Genomic DNA, 21,039 nt, shown 5'->3' on the forward strand with positions numbered 1-21,039 from the left:
CCTCTTAAAAAAACCTTCTGCTTGAGAAACAATGGACAGTTTTGAGGCCAAGTATTTTTCTTCTTTCACTATACTGCAGATCTATATTGTCCTTCAAACTCTCTCAAAAAAAAACCCCAACTGTAAAAATCTCAATCTCTGCTGAAAATATTAAGATTCCACGTTCCTGTTTAACTCATCAATAAAGAAGACTTCAAACTCTTTCTAAACATTAAAAATAAAAGAAAATAAAAAAAATGTTTACTCATCTTAGTTCAACATTTTCCCCACATTACCAGCAGGTATTATGGCAGCACAATCTCAAAATGAAATCTGCAGTAATTCAGACCCCTAAAGAGGAGGGCTAAGGGCATTCTGCAAGAGAAGCTTCCATATCACAAGCCTATCAAATAAAACAGTACTGAAGTGTTGCTATTCCCAGAATCTCTCAAGGTCACAAACTAATCATTTATTATTTTTCTGAGTACGAGATCTGCTTTAGCTCCAGAACGTGACCTTGATAACGCAGGGGACAGTTTTCCAAAGGAGGACAACAGCCAAACCTGGGTTTCTAAAGAATTAGTTTTGTGTTTCAAAGTAGGGGGCAATCTCTACTGTGGTTGGTGTCATGGTGCTCATTTACTTCAATGAATGTAAGTATACACCATACAAAATAGAAATTGCTAAATAAGATGCAAATATAAATGCATACCGTGTAATCTCACTTGCAGATTGCTCTTCTTGTTGAACTTCAGAAGTGTCTCCATTATTTAGTGACTCACTGAGATTAGCAAGAGACGTTACAACATTTGCTAATGTTCCTAAAGCACCCTGGCTTGTTTCACCCTAAAAAGGAAAAACCATATTAGTACATCAAAGTTATATAAGGTATCACACATAAATTTTGCCCATTTTTAATCTTTCTGTTCTTTTTCCTTTATGTACCTTTTCTTTCCCCCTGAACACCTAAAGGAAGAACAATTGCTCACAATGATCTTTAAACCCTTTTGTAATCATCAGTCCTAGCCTCAGCTGACATACCATGTGGGGAACTATATGTGGCTGACCTGCAGAAATATGCCCATGAAAAGAAAACTTGTTCCTGTTAATCAGCTGATTACCTCCTTTTGTACACATCTTCATACTTATCCCAACTTTTATCTTCCCTGGAGCAAGAATTATTTGTCTCTATGTACATAGCTATAGCAATCCATAATCTGAACAAATTCATATATATGTTTGGAACTTAACTGAAAGAATAATACCTTGGAGTCAGCAGCTAGGAGGACCGTACCATCATCCCTGATCAAAGGCTGCTGAATATTCACAAGCATTCCTGGATCAAGAAGACCTGCTGACCTGTTCAAAAGCATAAGGCATCTGACAGTCAATAGCATTTTACATTAACAACAAGAATATGTAACAACCTATGTCAGAATAAAAGGGATTACCATCTTTTTTAACAATTTAATGAAACTCAAGAGTTTATTCATCCAGACTTAAGCCTTTCTGAAACAGTTTCCAAAAAGAAGCTTGAAAGACAAAGACTAGAATGTTTCCCTTTCCTCTGCAAAAGCAATGACAACTTCCCAAATAGATATCCTCTCATTTGCTTGTTAAGAAATAAGTTACGCTGACATAAAAACTTATGTCAAGAAAATGTACTTTATATTCGAAGATACAGTCATAAACAGTCATGTAATCAAGGTCTGCATAAAACTTCTGCTGCCTTTACTTCTGTTACTTTTTGACCAAACATCCCTTCCTGCTGCTCCGTCTAACTTCGGGATGGAGAGGAAAGTCTCTGAAGTCAGCAAGGATAAGTTTATTTGTTACTCATATAATACTCCAAGTCTGCATAACCCAATACAAATGCAGGCATGACAGGTTCAGGCTGCAGGGAGTTTATAGTTTAAGGGGTGTGACACTAACAACTAACATTGTGAACTACCACAGGCAGCAAATCATCATGTGTTATGTGAATCTGAATCTTACACAAATAATAAGAGTCACACTCAATGTCTCTAATATTGTTTATAGGACTGTAAGGGATCTGTAGCACAAGGAAATCTCAAAGAAGCAAATGTGTCTGTGAGCAGTACTTTTGAACAATCTGACTTGCAAACAAGAACACTGAAAAACAGTTCTACAGGAAATTTGCAGCCCAATCTTCCTAACGAATGGCAGTGTCATTTGTTCAACAAAAGATATATATATATATAAACCAAACTAAACATATATATATATATATATAAACTGAATACTGAGATCTGGTGTCTTCAGGTGGCTATTATCCACTCATAAACTAGTTTCTAAACCATGGTATTTAACCTCGAATTCTTTTTTATTCTAGTCAGAAAAAGACAAATCTTGCTTCTATTTATTATGATATGTATTTCCACAACCAGTGCCTATGGAGACAACTGAGAGCAGAGGAACTGTCTTGCAGTATCTTCTATACAGTAAAATGAAGCTGCTGTTACTGAAATTGGTCTCTTGGGACCTGAATCTCAAGAGTCAGTCACTGCAGTCTGTTTTTTAGATCTTTAGGAGAAGGAAGACAGAGTTTGCCATTTGTAGAACTGATTTCAGAGCAGTGAGAACCTGAATGCATCACACACTAAACCTACATGCTTTTTGCTTGAATCTCACTTATCTGCCATACCTGTGCTTTGACCTGGCTGGACAACAGCCAGCTCTAAACTGAAAACCACCCCTGTACTCAGACATGAAAACCTTCATGAGAAGCAGAACAGTCTAGGTTGGTGTTGGTAATGGGAATAGATATTTGTGAAATGGAGCTCTTTTCTGTTCAATCCTTAGAGCAGGGCAGGGAGGAGTACAGGTGTGCCTGCAAGGTCATATGCACACAAACCTTAAACTAGATCCATGACGCTGAGGTACTCACCGCGTCCCATCTTTATCTGCCACAAATGTTGGAGTTGCTATTAGTGGGCTTCGAAGATCTTTCCTGATATAGATTTTCTCAGTGGAAGCCGCACAGTTGGTTGGTTTTTCACGCTGCACATCAAAAGGCTTTCTTTCACTTTGAACAGCTACATAAAGACAGAAACATGCTGATTTGAAAGGAAATAATTCAACTGCAAAATGCAACACGAAAGTAAAACTCTCATGGTAGAATTTCAGCTTGCACAGTTATGATTGTGTATCAGCTCAGTGCCAAACTGGAAATACAAAGATCAAAGAAACACAGGCTCCAATTTTACTATACCTATGATTATGTACATTTTTAACTAAGGAAGTCCCAGGTCAATCATCTGCTTTAAGTTTTGCTGAACTGGAGTCAAAGCTTGCTATTTCATTGGCATTGAATGAGATAGAACATTCCAAAAAGTGTGTTTTCAAATTGTTTATTTATTTTTACAGGTAAACCTGTACCTAAATGTTAGATAGATGCAGTCATACTCTGGATGACTTAGAACAATGTAAACCCAGAATTAACCTCCCCCAGAAAAGTCAAGACAGGCAAGCTACATGAGTGATGCAAGTTAATTCCATTGGAGATGAGCCTCTCCATGACAGGAAAACCACTCCCACCCACTCATTCCAGGGAAAACTGTTCCAAAACCAGCCTCTGCAGAATTTAAAATATTTCTACTTGACAACTGGAAAGAAATAAGCTCAGTCTCCATTACGCCAAGCAAGTGCAGCAAATCTTGTCATGAAAATAGTAAGAAACTGTAACTTTGTAATGTCAAAGGAAGTGAAAAATGCATCTTTATAATATTAAGGTATTGTTATTAAACAGTTTACAGAAAGTTATCTGGAATCTAAGTAGCTGCACTTTACAAACTCCTCTATAGCTTGGCATAACATTCAACTGCATCAATTTTTCATTGAAAAAATGAGGATAATAACATGAATAAAACACTATGAAGATAATATAAAGAATTTTTAAATGTGTTCTAATAATATTAATTCTCACAACACTTTGCCAATGTAAGGCATAATATAAATGGAGACAGTATTTCTGCACTATTCGTTGTACCAATTTATCATACAGCAGTTATTGTTCTAGAAGATTAATATTAGTAACAAGCAAACAAAAGAATTCAACCCTCCCCCACAGCCCTTTTGAATGTAACAGTAAAATACATGGATATGTCTCTCTCTGACCTCATAGCCAGCAAGCATTATTTAGTTCCAGATTTTATTTTTGTTAATCCTGTTACTGTCATCAAAATCTAGGGGCTTAAACAGAGGTATATTCATTTTGTTGGCTTGGTAGATACATAAATATTAATCAGAAATCTGACCCAAACCCCAGTGAAGTCAGTGAGCATATATTCTAATCATACTGGGATAACAAAGGTTTAGCTTCAGAAAATGCAGCAGTTTCTCTTAGAATCATAGAATAGGTAGGGTTAGAAAGGACCTTAAGACCATCTAGTTCCAGCCCCTCTGAAATGGGCAGGGACACCTCACACTAAACCACGTCATCCAGGGCTCTGTCCAACCTGGCCTTGAACACCACCAGGGATGGAGCATTTACAACTTCCCTGGGCAACCCATTCCAGTGCCTCACCACCCTTGCAGTAAGGAACTTCCTCCTCATATCTAACCCGAACTTCCCCTGTTTCAGTTTGAACCCGTTACCCCTTGTCCTGTCACTACAGTCCCTAATGAAGAGTCCCTCCCCAGCATACTTATAGGGCGCCTTCAGATACTGGAAGGCTGCTATGAAGTCTCCACACAGCTTCTCTTCTCCAGGCTGAAGAGCCCCAACTTTCTCAGCCTATCTTCATACGGGAGGTGCTCCAGCCCCTTCTTGTACAAATGTACCCCCTACACTCAGCACACTGTGTGCAAAGCACAACCATCACTGTAGGTCTGGAGTTCCACAGTGCAAATACAACAATGATCTCCCTATTTACAGCTTAATGTTCTGCCTCCCTTGAACTCAGTGGCTGGAATTTACCCTGCCTAAATTAGAGTAGAAAAGTATTTGTTGCTTCACCTTAAATTCTCCAAAAAGTTATCACAAAACAACCAGATAAAAGGCTTCATGAAGTGTTGGACTGAAGTGCTATAAACTGGAAACAAAATACATTTAAAGAGATGTTTGGATGCTAGCACTTCAACTGGACAAAGCACTGCATACAAACAGGAAAGCATATTCGTTTAAATATGGCACTTTCTACAATGCCTCATCATACAATGCTCACAAACAACTCGCATCAAAATTTTTAAAGAAAAATGATGTCAACTACTTTCTATCACTGGTTGAAAAAGCAGCAAAGATAAACTAGAAGGAAAGCAGATTCTGAACACAGAACATTAGACTCACATTTATGTCCACCCATGTCAAAATATTTTGTATTATAAGCATACACTGTGTTTGCAACATGCGCTCTAAGCAAGGCTCTAACTGGGCTCCTTGAAGACTGCAGTAGTATGAGACATGGTTCAAACCAAATCACTACTGCACCTCAGACATAAAATAGTAATAAAAGAAAGGTATAGTTGATGCTCTGGCTGCCAAAAGTTCTGTTTCCTTCAAGCAACATACACTGAAATGGAGAAAACACACTAAAAAGTAGTAATGCACATATTTATTATTTGGTAGGCACAGTGTCACATTGGGTACTTAACACTCACATTCCATTTTCATGCCCATCTCTAGACATTTTCTAAGCCTACAAAATTGGCAGCGATTCCGATGGTGTTTATTGATGATACAGTCCTGGTTGCTACGACAACTGTAGGTCAAATTCTTCCTCACACTCCTTTTAAAGAAACCTTTGCATCCCTCACAACTGACAGCACCATAGTGACGACCTAGGAAAACCATATATATTGTTATCAGGTGGAAATTACTTATATTTTAGCACAGAAATATTTACCTTAAGCAAGTAAAACATTGTAAAATTCACCCTTTAAATTTATTTTATATTCTTACCATCATTTTGGACCATGAAAGCACTGTTAAAGTCTTATAGGATGTTTCTTGTTTATCTGTTGTCAGGGCTTTTTAGTGGGAAGTGGAGAGATGAGAGGAAGGCTAAGCCTATTTCTGAATGAGAGGCCTGTAAAGTAGTAGTTCTCATTCTGGACAAATACAGATGCAATTCTATCTGCTGTTACAGATCATACAATACATTAAAAGAACCTACAGGCTAAGAGTCTAAGTAATTTTAGAATATCAGCAATTTTACAATAAAATTTCAAATGCAATCTTTATTGAAAATTCCTACACATATAAATTCTGGCATTGTTTTAATTACATAAACACTTACAGAAATAGAAGTGAGACAGAGACAAAAAGGTGTCTTCTCCATAGCATGAAAGCAGAGTCTGCTTCCTTGGCTAATGCAGAAATTTTACCTCACAGGCTCCTTGTCAGATCCATGTAGATGGATCTGAAACACTGAGGACTCCCTTGATCTCTACTTGCCTTTTTCTCTGATAGCAGAAGACCAAAATCTACCAGGAAGTCTTAAGTTTGTTGGGGAGCACTAAGAAGTGCTTCCTGGAGCAGGTAGGCTTTTCTAGGTGCCATGCTTATTGCATGGTTGTTCATACCTATGGTTGTTCTACCTGACTAAATGCTTCCAGTAGTCCCAGTTACCAAGATCTATTAAATCATCACTGTCTTTCAGAACATGCCAATTTATCATAGTCCAGTTGAAGTACAAATTAATATTCTTCCAAGCAGAGTTTAAATATTCTGTGTGTACAGATACAAAGTATACTGTTTGCTTTTTCCATTTTAGATTCAATTGCTTTTGCCATCAGCATAGCTAGAATCAGTTAAAATACATGAAACCTCCTCCGTTCATCCCAGTCATCCTTTCAACCAAGTTTCTTGAATACTACGTCCTATACAACCTTACCTGATGCTTTATCGCCACAAACCACACAATATTCTACTACCTGGGGCCGCTGAACATCAGCTTTTCCCAGCAAACGTTCCACTGAAGCAGAGTCTGTCACTATCTAAAACAAAATTCCAAACAAAAAGAGGCAATTAGCCAATATTTTCTTCAGACATGAAAGTAAGGAGCTTTGCCTACAGAACAGTATATCAACTGAGAAGAGGTGGCTGGATTTGAGAATGACATGTGGAACGAAATAAAGTAGTATAAGTTGCAAGTTAATGAGAGTTTTTACTGTCAATAGTGAGACTGTTGGAATGGTCAGAGCAAAGCAAATTCCAAATAAATCTCCTAGCTTTGTTCAGTACAAGTTTCCTCACTTGTGCAGCCAACAATATTCTTCCATTCTTTTAATTCTCAAACAGCTGCTATATTTTAGCCAAAGATGGCTGTACTTCAGATGTGGTTCCCATCTCTTATCTAGTTATTAGGGGTTTATGGTTCAGAGGGGATAGCCTGAAGCTGAGATCCATTATAAAAACAGTTTAGCTTCCAAAGGCCTTGCATTCCAAAGCATCTGTTCAGAACACAACACAGAAAAATTAAAATACCCCAAATGCCTAAAATCCACAAATAAACCACCCCTCTGCAACATCAGGTAACCCATTTGACACAGTGAAAACCATTTTCAAAGACTGTTGATACAATTTTTCCTATACTTATGTAAGAATGATACTTCTTGTAAAATATTCTCCATTGCAAGAGTAGCAATAGGGATAAGGTGCTTTTTATTTCTTTTTAAAAACTACTAGGAAGAAATCTCAAATTTCACTAGAGAGATATTATTGTTTATATAATTTGTTTTGCAAAGCTCCCATTGGTCTATTATGCTCGAGACCCACAAACAACTATAGAAGAGGACAGCTTCTGCTCCAAAGAACTTTTATGGCAGTCTCTTGATACATTGGTACGCTGTGAACATAATTAGTTTGCTCAGGTCAGTTGTATCTCTGTGTATCTGTGACTCTTGAACAGACCATCTGAAATCCAGGGCATTCCTCACAAGCACCATCTTTAAGTACTTGCTTATCTCTTCGGAATTGTGGAGAACACCCCACAAGGGGTGATGAGTGCAATGAAATGCATGAGGAATGTGAAGACAGAGAATAATGAGGCCTACGATTAGAATGGTCTAATCCATGTCAGTAGATCTTTACGGAACTATTGCAATTTGTCTTAAGGCAATTAGACTTAAATAACCTAAAAACCAGTAACTGAAAAACAAAAATCTGTGGTCTATCTCAATTACTACATTTACCTGAATTCTGCCTGGCACGATGTTGTCTGTGGTGGTAAAGATAAGCTGTTTGGCATTAGATGTCTCAGGTGTTGCCAATATCACCTTTCCTGCACCAGTTCCATCTGGACTGGCTAAAATAAACTGTTGCTTTGGAGACACAGCTGAGTCCACTGCTGTCACTATTTGGATTTTTTGACCTGTTTGCTGATCTGTCACAATCTGTAAAAAATATTGAAGAAATTTATCAGCCACAGTAAACCTTATGTTTTAAAACCTTTCATTCTGTCTTAGAATGATAGTTGTCCTTGTTATTTATTATTTTGCTACTTCTACATTTATTACACTGGTGCAAAATTATTGCAGCTACCTACGTAAGTACAAAACAGTAAAATCAAAACAAATACACATGTATGTATGTATGTATACACGTATGTAGGCGTATCTATGCACCTACTGCATAGAGGGAAAATACTACACAGAGTTGTGAAAAGCATGAGTCTGCCATTGTTAATAATGGAGAGATATGGGGAGACCTTGTAATCACATTTAACTGTTCAAATGGAGTTAGATATAGTGGATCCCAGACAGAATACACAAAATGCAATGTGAAGGACTGCAGCTGATGAATGGCAGGTGTATATGCAGGGTACACTGCCTAGTGAGACAGCAGCACAGACACTGCAGAGAATCATACAATATCTTGAGTTGTAAGCAACCCAATAAGGATCATTAAGTCCAACTCCCTGCTCCTCACATGACTACCCAACAGTAAATCATGTGAGTGAGAATATCGTCCAGACACTCGTGAACTCCAACAGGCTTAGTGCTGTGCCCACTTTGTGGGGAGCCTGTTCCAGGGACCAGCCACCCTCTCTGTGAAGAACCTTTTTCTAATGTCTAACCCAAATTTCCCAACACAGCTTCATTCCATTCCCTTCTGTCCTACTGCTGGTCACCAGAGATCAGCACCCCCGTACTTCTCTGCCCCCCTTGACAAAGTTGCAGAATTAGAGAAAGTAAGACATATGCTAATATATAAATAGGAAGATGATGCTAATAGTTTTATGAAGCTAGAATGCCTCAACAAGGCATTAGAACTACCCTAAGCAGGAGCTGAATTACAGAGCTGATGATTTTTCTAGATTAGAAAAACTCTTTGAGAAAGATTCATCTCATTTTGTGACTACAAACCCAAATAAACATGCACAAAGGAAATAGTACTCAAAGCTGGAATGAGGCTAGCCTACTACTGAATTCTGGACTAGACAGAACTTACTCTTTAGATTCTTATATTTACAGAATAGAATAAGCCATTTTAGGACTCATATGCACAAATGATTCAGTGTGTAAGTATACAGAGTCTACAAACATAAAGCTCCAAAGAAGCTTAAAGGTTTAAGTACAACCATTACCCCTTGGTCTCAGTGTTTTAAAACTTAAATTGTTAAGCTCCCCAGAGATTTCTTCTCCCTGTCAAGAGTTCTTGAGCCTTATTTTCATATAGATTTGAACTAAAGGGACAATCCACAGTGAAATCTAATCTTGGACTATGAATGAGAACACTATAATACTGCCTGTATTTGTTTTGAGGAAGCAGGAATACTCTTTTTTCATAGAATCATAGAACGGTTAGGGCTGGAAAGGAACTGAAGATCATCTAGTTCCAAACCCCCTGCCATGCACAGGGACACCTCACACTAGGCCATGTTACCCAAGGATCTGTTCAACCTGGCCTTGAACACTACCTGGGATGGGGCATTAACCACTTCTTTGGACAACATGTGCCAGTGTCTCACCACTCTCACAGTAAAGAACTCCTTCCTTATATCTAACCTGAACTTCCTCTGTTTCAGTTCGAACCCATCACCCTTTGTCCTATCACTACAGTCCCTGATGAAGAGTCCTTCTCCAGCATCCTTATAGGCCCCCTTCAGACACTGGAAGCTGCTCTGAGATCTTCTTTTCTCCAGGCTGAAGAGCCCCAACTTTCTAAGCCCATCTTCGTATGGAAGATGCTTGAGTCCCCTTATCATCTTCATGGCCTCCTCTGGACTTGTTCCAACAGCTCCATATCCTTTCTTTTTATGCTGAGGACACCAGAGATGCACACAGTGCTGCAAGTGGGGGTCTCATGAGAGCAGAGTAGAGGGGCAGGATCACCTCCTTCAACCTGCTGCTCACACTGCTTTTGATGCAGCCCAGGATATGGTTGGTTTCTGGGCTGCAAGCACATACTGAAGCTGGGCCATGTTCAGTTTCTCACCGACAAGTTTCTGGTTCATCCTAGTATTCTCCTTCATCATGGAGTTGTATGCACTTTTCAGAACTATCAGTGATGTAAGGAGGCAGATTATTTTGCAGAATTCAACAAAAGTTGCTGTGTGAATGCCTATCTTACAAATGCTGAATATTCATTACGTTTCAGTTATACATGTTGTGAGAACATTTACCTTGCAATGAAATATTGTTATATACTGATATGGTTACTCTATCTGACAACTGTATCAAAATTAGAAACCTTCCATCATAACAGAATCTTAAGAATCAGCATTTGAAACAATAAGGCTGACTGATTCCACCTTTTGGTGATAAATTTAAGGAATAACATCTTAGATAAAACACATAGATAAACATTGTTGGTAACTGAAGAACATCTCTCCGGGTGCTGTCTGTAAAGAAAGATCATAAAGACTTCTTGCAATTTTACATGGATCAGACATAAATACTGATGAAGATAAATAATTAAGAGAAAAAAACTGGCTGAATAAGAATTGAATGATATTTAGGTTTAGATATATTTAGATATCAGTATATTTAGGTTCATAAGAAAAACTAATGATGTATGTCATTATGCATGCTGCAAGCTGAATCTTTGAAAATAACATTACAGAAAAAAATGTATCATGTCTACTAAGTATAATGACAATGTCTAAATCATTTAAAAAACCCACCCACTCTGATCAAGACACATCCCAAGAAAAATCCATGCTGTGATGTGGGCTGCATTGCCAGGAGTGATCCAAATGCCCTGAGTAAAAGACCTTCTTCTCCACCACCACTTCTGTCAGAAGTACATGGGACTATTGTACTGGCATAGAACAAGGTAAAGGAAGGCAAAAGCTAAGTATTGCAATACTGCAACACTTTGGTAACATTAATGCTTGACAGTTCTTACATCATTTGTCACTGCATACATTCTGATACATTAATGGTATTCTTCTATTATCTATGAGTAACAAGGACCTACTGTGCAGCATTCTCAAAAGTCTAACTTTACCCTAAATAAGCTCCTAAATATGGCAGAGAGAGGGAGAGAGGAATGCCCCTGGAGATGATCTTAGGTGCTGCATTGACAACATCTAGCCATTCACTATGGCTGAAGATCAGGATATTTGTATACATAGGCTAAGTTTAACCTCTGGAAATACTCCTCACTGACCACATCATCAATACAATTAATACAGCCAACTAGTCATCACCAAATATATGCTGAGGGAGAAAAACAATCCTAGTCTGCATTAAAAATGATCTGCTCTCACAAAATTTAAAGAAGTCTTCCATAGACTTTAACATGCTTTCGTATAAACCTAAGCGGGAAGAGGATTAAAAACCAGAAGATGTAATAGTTAAGTAATCAATGGGGTTTTACCTGAATGCGTTGTGGTGAAGCTACAGAGGAGTCTGTGGAAATTATCTGGATACGCTGGGAAGGACTGGTCATCACTGGAGATTCAGATAGTGAAGTCTGAACAGTCTGCACCTGTAAAAAATGCACAGAATTGTAATTTGCTGTTACAGTACTGAATGCTTTAAAAAATACACATATTTAATAAAGATCAGATGGCCCTATAGCATGGAATCTAAATTTATCAGAAAGGTTACAGTCATTAAACCAACTTAGATTTGTTTTTAATGAATTATCAATAGATCCGGGTTTTTTTTGGCAATTAATCTGATGGATTAATTCTGATCCATCAGATTAATGGAACCACAAAAACAACCACCACCAGTCCCCATTCCCCCAGAATAAATCACTGGATAATTGCTATGTGATCCTTCAGCTCACTGAAATGCAGAAATTCTTTTATCAACTTTTGATTACACATTTGCCTAATTTTTTGCTTCTGTAAAATCAAAAAGCACCATATATACAATAAGGTATAATGCTAAATATTTCACCTTTTAATGATTTTTTCAGCATTTTATGAAAAACTTTTTAAATTTTCAAGTAGCCCATTTTTGAAAATCTTTCTCTATGCCCCTAAATAAAGAATGTTCTCAACCCCAGGAACATATATGTTATAAGAGAATCACAGAACCTGCTGGAAAAATGCACAGAACTCCTATCTGATCAAACTGGCTTTTAGTTTTAATGTCTCCAACCTCATTTAATCTATGAAATCTTCTGAAAGTGTGGTGTCTGTACAGCTCACTTGGAGAAAACAGTGACTTCATTTTGAAAAGAAAGCTCCTCATGACACATCAGTGTGCACTCACAGCCCAGAAAACAATCATGCCCTGGGCTGCATCCCCAGCAGCTTGACCAGCTAAAGGCTAGGTTTAGATTATATATAAGGAAGAAGTTCTTGGTATGAGGGTGGTGGGCCACTGGCACAGAGTGCCCAGAGAAGCTTTGGCTGCCCCATCCCTGGCAGTGTTCAAGGCCAGGTTGGATACAGGAGCTTGGAGCACCCTGCTCTAGTGGAAGGTGTCCCTGTCCGTGGCAGGGGGCTGGAACTTTAAGGTCCCTTCAAACCGTTTTCATGATTCTATGATCTGCAGTGACATGTGGCCAAAATTAGGAATATCACAAGCTGTTTTTAAGCCATCTTGGAATGATTTATAAAACCTTGATAGCTGGACAACAGTAGTGTCAATTTAGTCACTGCATGGAAAAATCTTGATTATATAAGCTATCATTAATTAGACTCCCAAATAAATTGAATCAAAAGTATTCTGAAAGCAAATGGCTTGTAAGTACTTGTATCAGGAAGATAATACAGTTTAACATTCTATTAGGTCCACTTTCAGGATTAAATTAACAATGCTATTCTGGTCTGTTGTTCAGAAGAAACATGATACCACAAAACATGTATTATGCTTAAAGAAGCTGCTCTGGGAGCTGTACATGCAAAGACCTCGTCCCCCAGTGTCAGTGATGGGATGTTTGTTTAATTCTAAAATATATTTTTAAGAATTAAAGACAGTTCCATTTCTTTAAAACTGGAAAGAGTCTTGAGTAAGACTTCATCTTCAAGAGATGAGGAAAGAAACAAAGTAGGCCATATACCATAGAAAACTTCAGTGTACCACATCTGTCAGAGGCTTAATCAACAATCTTTTAAAAGTAAGCACTAACACTGTGAAATAGCCAATAGTCAGAAAATAACACATATGATGCAAGATAGCTCAAACCCCGCTAATTTCCCTACACAAAAGACATTTTAAGAGATGTGAAAAATAATCTGCTTTAATACACGTAGTACTGTTTTCTTCACGGAGCTCCCTAGCTGTACACTGTACAGGTTCTAGTACTTACAGTGTCAAATTCTTCCTGCAGTCTTATTTACATTTTTCCTCAGCAAACCTCTGAGGGCACAACAATCCGAGACAAATGTCGAGGTCACTTTTAGTCATACCACAGACATTTTCATCCAGTCTCCACTGCTGAGTATTCCAATCACAGAAAGCAATCAGTAATGCTTTAAAGTGTCCTCTCTGTGACCCTGTTCCTCTGAAGGTCAAGTGCACTGTCGTTCCCTGTAACCAAGGAAGCAGAATCGATGTGTTCCTGCTGTTTTGCCAGCTGCTGAAGGAGTTTGTCTAATAGTAAGATTAATTTCATCTGGGGAAGACAGTCCTGGGTTACCGAACTTTCCCTTCCTCCTATTCTCTGTTCTTAAGCCCCTCAATTTGCTTATTCTCTGTGAATTGTAAGAGAGCAAAATGGAATCTGAGAAAAGAGTTGGCCTGTATCTTGAGTTAATTTCAAATCAGCAAAATTAAAAGGAAAATCCACCACGTTCCCTGTAGAGCATCTCCAGCCTTACTTATTTTTGCATTAAGGCTAAAGTTTTTTTTGTGCTTTTCAAAAGTTACTCAGGATAAGGAGGATTTGCTAAAATTCCCTCTGAATCCCCTAGCTCCTCCTTCTCTGATCACACGAACAGCAAGCAAAGGCAACTGCAGACGTTAAAAATGTAACTTTCTCACCCAACATGTTCAGAAATGCAACAAGCAACACCACTACAAAGCAGAAGCATGTCACAGCAATGAAACCATCTGAAACCATTACGAGGACAATTTTACAAGGTCCTAACAATACACTAAGTACAAACGTACACGCAATACTGGAGCACGCTCAGTAACTTCTGTGATACATTCACAGTTTCATAGAAAACAAACCTGATGAACCTTGCTCAAGGAAGAAAAACAACATATGGCCTACCTGCATGACAGGGATTTGGTGCTTGGCATCACAGTTTTCAATAAAACCATGCACTAAAGACATAGCTATCTTGAAAAAATCATGCAGATATAGCTAAAACTGCCAATATTTGCCTTAACTTGTTTACAACTTGTCTCTCACCACTGATAATGTAAAATTCAGGGCATGATTCTTTTTCTCCTTGCATTTAATTTTCCTCAATGAAAAATACGATACTCTGAAAAAGCCTCATTTTTTAAGTCCAGTGCCAAGATCCATGTTACATTTTCTCTGAAAAAATGAGCACATAGAATTTTAGCATACCTCAAAAAACTTCGAAATGTATTTGGCTGTATTAAGAACTGTATCTGACTGAAGACACAAATAGCAGGCAGACAGCCATTTATAAAGAAATGGTTCAATGTTAATACAATCATTGCATTAATTAATTCTTAATGAGATAATGCTGCTTATAACTGCCTTTCCATGAACAAAGTTTTCATGGTGCTATGCAGTGGATTTAATTTAAGAAGAAGGTGAATACTATGAAAAGTTGAACCACTGGCCAGGGAGAAATCACAGAGCTTCATACATTCTTGAGATGGAGCAATCTCTTCAGTGGCAAGATAAACCCATCACACTATGGTGCAATGGTGCATTTCTTGCACAAGGAATTAAAATGTCACATAGTTCATGTGTCTCAGATGTGATTACAGCGCTCAAGTTCTACCAAAAAAAGTCTAAGGTTTGCCAGTATTTCCACAGGGTTTTATTTCCATGTTTGTTTGGCAGTGTTTTCAAAAACTGTGGATTGCCAGATTGATACCTGGCCCAGCAAACTAGAGTGAAAATGCACTTGTTGGTTGTCAGTGACACTTTAGAGCTTTTTGAACTGACTCCTTAGATGTTACTTCCAGGTTCCTCACCAAGCCATTTTCCACACTATATCAAAATAATTTTTTTATATATTTCATAAATATCAAATATTTTTTTTTTAGGGAAAAATGCTGTAAGGAGTCTCAAATCCATCTCAGGAAGCACAATGACGCACATTTCCTTCATAAACAAGGCTGCTTCTTGAACTAAAAATATCTTTTAATATCCAGAAGTAAGGTTAGTTCAGCAGGTCAGTAAAAACCCAAAACTAATGTCTAAAAAGTGGCCTTGACTACAGGTCTCTTAGCCTATTTGCCTTAATTCTTTATGAAATCCCTTAGTTATGTAATCATGTGATAAATGAGAGTAAATTTGAAGGATATTAAACCAAGTGGGTTTAAATAGACAAAAATTCTATTTTATTTTTTGACTGAAGTTTGCAAACTGAAGGAAATAAACAGGTTATTTTCTATCGCCATGATCACATGCAGTTTCAGCATTTGTAAGTTGATGCAGACATTTTAGTTGTTGAGCATCCACACTTCAGTGAATATACATCAAGATATTACTTAATAACAACTAGATTTTGTGCTCTTTTTCCTCATATTTGTAGGCAGAAAATGTAAAGCCTGATTTAAATGAATCACCCTACTGTAAATTCAATCTAAGTGAACTTCAAACACTGTTCTGAATTTAGATGACAACTCAAGAGATGAGCAGAAACCATTTATTTTCCAAAATGGTCAAGCTAATCACTAAATGACCAGAAATTTTGTTGCATTAGTTTTTAAATAATCCATATAAAGCCAGTTTCTCAATAATGCATGTTGAATTTCCCACTTGCATTCGTAATACGGAGGCCACCAGAATAAAGTAAGGTAAACAGACCACATATGGGTTGTGCTGGTTTCTTGTTTGTCCCCAAGTGTAAAGCAATACTGTTCTATAAAGATTTTCTGTTCCATTTATGCTTAACTGTAAACAGCAATTTTGGACTGCCCAATATGATCTTCATTTCAAAAGCTCAGACACCAACTGTTGTGATATCATCTGTCACTCACCTCAGCCACCCGCTGAGTCTCCACTACCTGCTGAGCCAGCACCTCCACATTGGTTGCCATGGTGAAACAAGATCATTAGAGAACCTGTTTGAAAAGATGCCAGCAACTTCCATCAGGCACAAAATTAGGTTTCTTATTATTATTAAAGAAAGCTCTGATATGACTTTTTGATCATTTACAATACTGTTTGACATATAAGAAAATATGCCATGGATGCGTGCATGTGCACACATACATACACATATATGTACAGTACATGCATACTGGAATGATACTGTTCAAAAAGCTGAGGCACATTGTTATCCTTTTACTTTGTAAAGGCTCTAATACACTATTTTTACTAATTCAGCTGCAGAGAAGAGACGTTAGTTTCATAAATTAGAAAGGATTAATTTCAGTGTCAACTACTCATGCAGTTTGTGGAATTCAGATCTCTAAGGTCCTTTCCTCAACAAAAGGGAAGAGAAACCCTAAACTGCTTCTACACTACATGCAGAACAAGGAAACAGCAATCTAAGACCGCTGTTTTGAGCAAATTTTTATTAAGTCATTCTATAAAACTGCCATCTTCTTGCACAAATGGGGGAAATAAGCTTTCACATCTAAAACTTAGATTATCTAAACTAGTTTTATTATAATGTGATAGTATTATCACTCTCAGAAGAATATACTGCAGAATCATTTCATCCTATTTTGAGGATTATATTTTGAGAACTTCACATTCTTCAGGGTTATAAAAAATGCCGCAAAGTGAACAGAAAAAAGGAAGAAACAAAAGAAAAAAACCAACCCCACATTTCCAGTATGTTTTTAATGACCATTATTAGGGCTGTGTTTCTTCAAGGGTAAATTTAACTCAGATTACAAATTCAGGCATCCAGTTTTTAATTGTGACTTGGTCATTAAAGAGCCAGAGTTCTGACCCAGGCGTAGGAAATGAAAAGGCAGCCTGAATGATGGCCCATTCAATGTTTTATTGACAACCTTCTGGTGGTACTTGCAAAGCAATCATTTAGCATAAAATTAAAAGAAAAGATGAACAACAGCAAAATATGTAACGGAAAAATGCATTCATGTCTTTAGCACACCCCTTCTCCCTCCAGTTCAAATGCAACTTCTACAACATTAATGTTGAAATGTCAAAATTAATTCCGATAAAAAGATTAAATCATATAGTGGTAAACGAAATGTGAAAATTATTTTGTATATGTCAAAAGAAAACTATTCTTAACAATGCATAATCAAAATTCAGATTTGCCTATGGAAATCATATTTATGCTGGTTTTTCATGCAGCTTCTCATTTTTCTTCAAGTGTTTTCAATTTGTGCTGTGAAGCATTTGCACCAAAGCCATTTAATATCGAAGCTTGTGGATGGTTTCTCAGTGGTTCAGTAATTCCTTTCAGTGTTTTCTCCTATTTTAAATTCATTTTTTTTATGTTCAGCAAGGAAGATAACCATATGCTTGTAATATGTGGTTTTCCCAGTGTTTAAAGATGCAGGAAGCTTTAAAGATGAGATATGTTGTTCATACGAATACCCTTCTAAGACACAATGAAGTTTTTGTTGTGGTAAGGCTCTGACAGATTTGCTGTTGGTGTTGTTATCCATCAAGGATTTTTGTACTTTCGACCTTCCCAAAACAGCGATAAGCTGAGGCTATCGGATCAAAAACAACTGGAAGCCCAGAGACTGTACACAGCCACACCAAGTAAGCTGGTTAGTGATACTCATGCCTAGAACGTGACACAACGCAAATAAGCTTCCTAGCAAACCCCTGAGCAGCAGAGGTCATAAAGAGAAAACAAAACAAAACAACCCACAAAACCCAAAGCAAGCCAATAAAACCAGGGGAGCCTAAAATTGCAAGAAGGCAGCCGGGCAGTATCTTCAGTGTAAGAGAGTGGCAGCCGCCTCAGCACGTTTAGACACGCTGCTGTCCCAAGCGGCAAACACCCATTAATTTCTGCCCCAGCTGCAGTGACCCTCAGCAGAAAGTTATACCCTCCGTTTGGGACATCCTGCGGGTATGACCCTGGCAGCATGACACGGCGAAAGGCCGAACTCAGGCTCACTGCCCGCATTCCAGCCCGCCGGCTCCGCAACGGGACTCCCGCACCGGATCGGCCCAGCACCTCACAATGGTCCTCCCTCTCCCGCCAGGAGCTGCAGGCCAGCGAGCGGCACAGCTGGCTCTCGCTTACCAGCGAAATACCGGAGTCTTCGCATCCCCCCTCCCCTTAAACAGAGCGCCACCCATCCCCTTTGCCGCTCGCGGGGGTGCCCCGAGCAGGGTCCCGGTGCTCACCCCCCCGCACCCCGTCCCTCCTCCTGGCCCCAACGGGACAAACCCCGCCGGGCCGCCTCAATTTTAAAAACCGTTTGTTTTTTTTTACCTCAGGAACTGGCGCCAAACGTGCCCTGGCGGTGACCCTGACCCGGGCCCCGGCGGGCCGGTGTTGGGCAGCGGTGCCCGGCGGTGGCCCTACCCCCGCAGGGCGGCGGCGGTGGTGAAGGGGCTATCGGGGTGCGGGGGGGCCGGGGCTGTGCTGCGGGGCTGCTGTGCGGGGGGTATGTTTTGGTTTGTGTGCCGTGCCCTGTGAAAGGTCAGAGTTCGTGACCCCGCCCGCCGCTGCCGCCGCCGCCTGAGAGCGTGTCCCCGCTTCCTCGTCCCCGCGCTAGGCCGGCCGCGGCCCCTTCATCCCCCTCGCGGGGCGGGGCTGGGGACGGCGGCGGGGAGGGGCTACCTGGGCCTCTCCGAGCCTCTCCGCGAAGGCTCCGCCGGGCAGCGCGGGCCCTCTCCGTCGGGCTGGCAGCGGCGCATGGAGTGCGGGGCGAGAGAGGAGGCTCCGGGCCTTAGAGGCCGGTGCTGGGTCGCTGCGGCTCCCCGACGGGAGAGGACGCAGGGCGGGCACCTGAGCCTGGACGATCCTGGTTTGCGCCCCACTATGGAACGCGGGGGGACGGTGCTTCCCTGCTCAGAGCAGCCCCCCGCAGCCAGGCCCGCGGCTGGCGGTGATTGAGTGCGGGATGGGTGCTGGTGCCCATGTGTGTGTTCCCGAGAGTTGCTCAGCCGAAGGTGCTCTTGCAGTTGATGCTGGCACAGGGGCCGGCAGCAGGCTGGCCTGGGGTTTTCTTGCCTTCGCTAAGATCGGTGTCGTTGATGGGAGCTCTCCTAGCGGAGCTGGCTTGGGGGGGAAACGTTGTGCTTCCGCGTGAGTGACTGTAGGCATGAGCAGATGTGGTTCAGGACCTTACCTGCCACCTCCCGGTGCTTGTCATCTCTTCCTGGGGCTGTCCAATGTTGGTCTGTGACCCCGGTTTGCTGTTGTAGCTGTGTGTAGCTATTTCTTAACTTGCCCTTGTCAGGATATCTTGGTACTTCTACTAAGTTTCTGTTAAGTCTAGTTATTTTGGCAGAAGCTAACTTAAAGAGTGGTCAGATGAGAAAAAAACCTTGAAGATCTGAAGTGATAGTAACTCTTGAAAGGAAACATGCAGGAGAAAGCAGCTGAATGTAGCAATCGCTGAAACAGGAGCTGCTGTTCAAGAAGCAGCCTAATTTGTTTGGGGTTTTTGGTTTTGTTTTTGGTCGGTTTTGTTAGAACAGGCTCTTTGGGGCAGGGAGATGAGAAATGAGGAATCGTGTATGAATTGCAGTCTTGTTGTTACAAAACTGGAGTTAACATTCAAGCACGTGTATTTGCAATACATGAATAAAGGATAATGTTTTAAAAAATGTCTTGGGTGTTCACTACTGCAATGTTAAATATATGAAGAATCTTCAAATTCTCAAAATATAGACATGCACATCCCTTCAAAAGCAAATTTTTTTTTAACTTCATAAAACATAGTATTATAGTGTAAGTATTTTTCTGTAACACACATAAATTTAGGGATTTTCCAAATTCTCATAACAGTAGGTTAGATGTTAGGGTAAGGATGTGTTTTCTTGTTATAAATCAAGGACAATGACTTGTGGAGCAGCTTGTATGAGTACAGCATATTTTTTAAATAGAGGATTTGGAAAAAAAAGCCCACCTTTTTAAAGTGAAATAAGGGAACAAACTGTTAGTCTGGCTTTAAACTGTGTGATGTGCATCTGTTGGATCATAGTTGTAAGTGAATTTAAACAATCTGGTTTTGTTCTTTATTTGCTATCCTAAAATGTTTTTATCAGAATTTTAACTTTAAAAAAAAAAAAAAATTTAATTACTTTTTTCACACCAGTTGTGTGTTCATAGTTAGGTAGAAAAGGATTTGAATCTTGTAGTCAGAGAATTCTCTAACAAGGCATAATATTGACAATGGTTATCTTGAGTTGTGCACTCTTCAGTGAACGGTTGTCGCTGAATAAACCAGAGGAGAGTCCAACTGTGAATAAAGATGCTTTTGATTTTGAGAGTTATTTTTATGAACAGGAATATTAGAATGTATAGAATGGGGAGGAAGTAGGCTAGGATGCTTTCAGTTAAATTTCTGCTTTATATAAACATCTCATTTTGAGCTCTTCAGGGAAATAATGTGTTATTTTTTTCCTTGGTAATTATATTTAATTTT

General features: G+C 39.4%; 1 protein-coding gene across 5 annotated transcripts in view; it reads right to left on the reverse strand.

Annotated features, from left to right (window-relative positions):
* NR2C2 (nuclear receptor subfamily 2 group C member 2) overlaps positions 1-19,013 on the reverse strand; it is a 30,386-nt gene extending 11,373 nt beyond the window's left edge. For 2 of the 5 annotated variants that reach the window (XM_057417494.1, XM_057417498.1), the window contains exons 1-10: positions 18,876-19,013; positions 16,480-16,563; positions 11,765-11,875; positions 8,134-8,334; positions 6,834-6,936; positions 6,569-6,667; positions 5,599-5,778; positions 2,888-3,035; positions 1,245-1,338; positions 692-825 (exon numbers count right to left, since the gene is read on the reverse strand). In XM_057417494.1, coding sequence (XP_057273477.1) covers positions 692-825; positions 1,245-1,338; positions 2,888-3,035; positions 5,599-5,778; positions 6,569-6,667; positions 6,834-6,936; positions 8,134-8,334; positions 11,765-11,875; positions 16,480-16,539 — 1,130 coding nt within the window. In that variant the 5' untranslated portion in view covers positions 16,540-16,563; positions 18,876-19,013. Of the gene's footprint in view, positions 1-691; positions 826-1,244; positions 1,339-2,887; positions 3,036-5,598; positions 5,779-6,568; positions 6,668-6,833; positions 6,937-8,133; positions 8,335-11,764; positions 11,876-16,479; positions 16,564-18,483; positions 18,557-18,875 lie in introns of those variants that run through there. The other 3 variants (XM_057417495.1, XM_057417496.1, XM_057417497.1) reach the window with 3 other exon arrangements.
* Between the last annotated feature and the right edge of the window lie 2,026 nt (positions 19,014-21,039).

This window comes from Pezoporus wallicus, unplaced genomic scaffold, assembly GCF_028554395.1.
Source record: "Pezoporus wallicus isolate ANWC-B61680 ecotype Strahan unplaced genomic scaffold, APGP_CSIRO_Pwel_v1 contig_8542, whole genome shotgun sequence".
Taxonomy (NCBI): Eukaryota; Metazoa; Chordata; class Aves; order Psittaciformes; family Psittacidae; genus Pezoporus; species Pezoporus wallicus.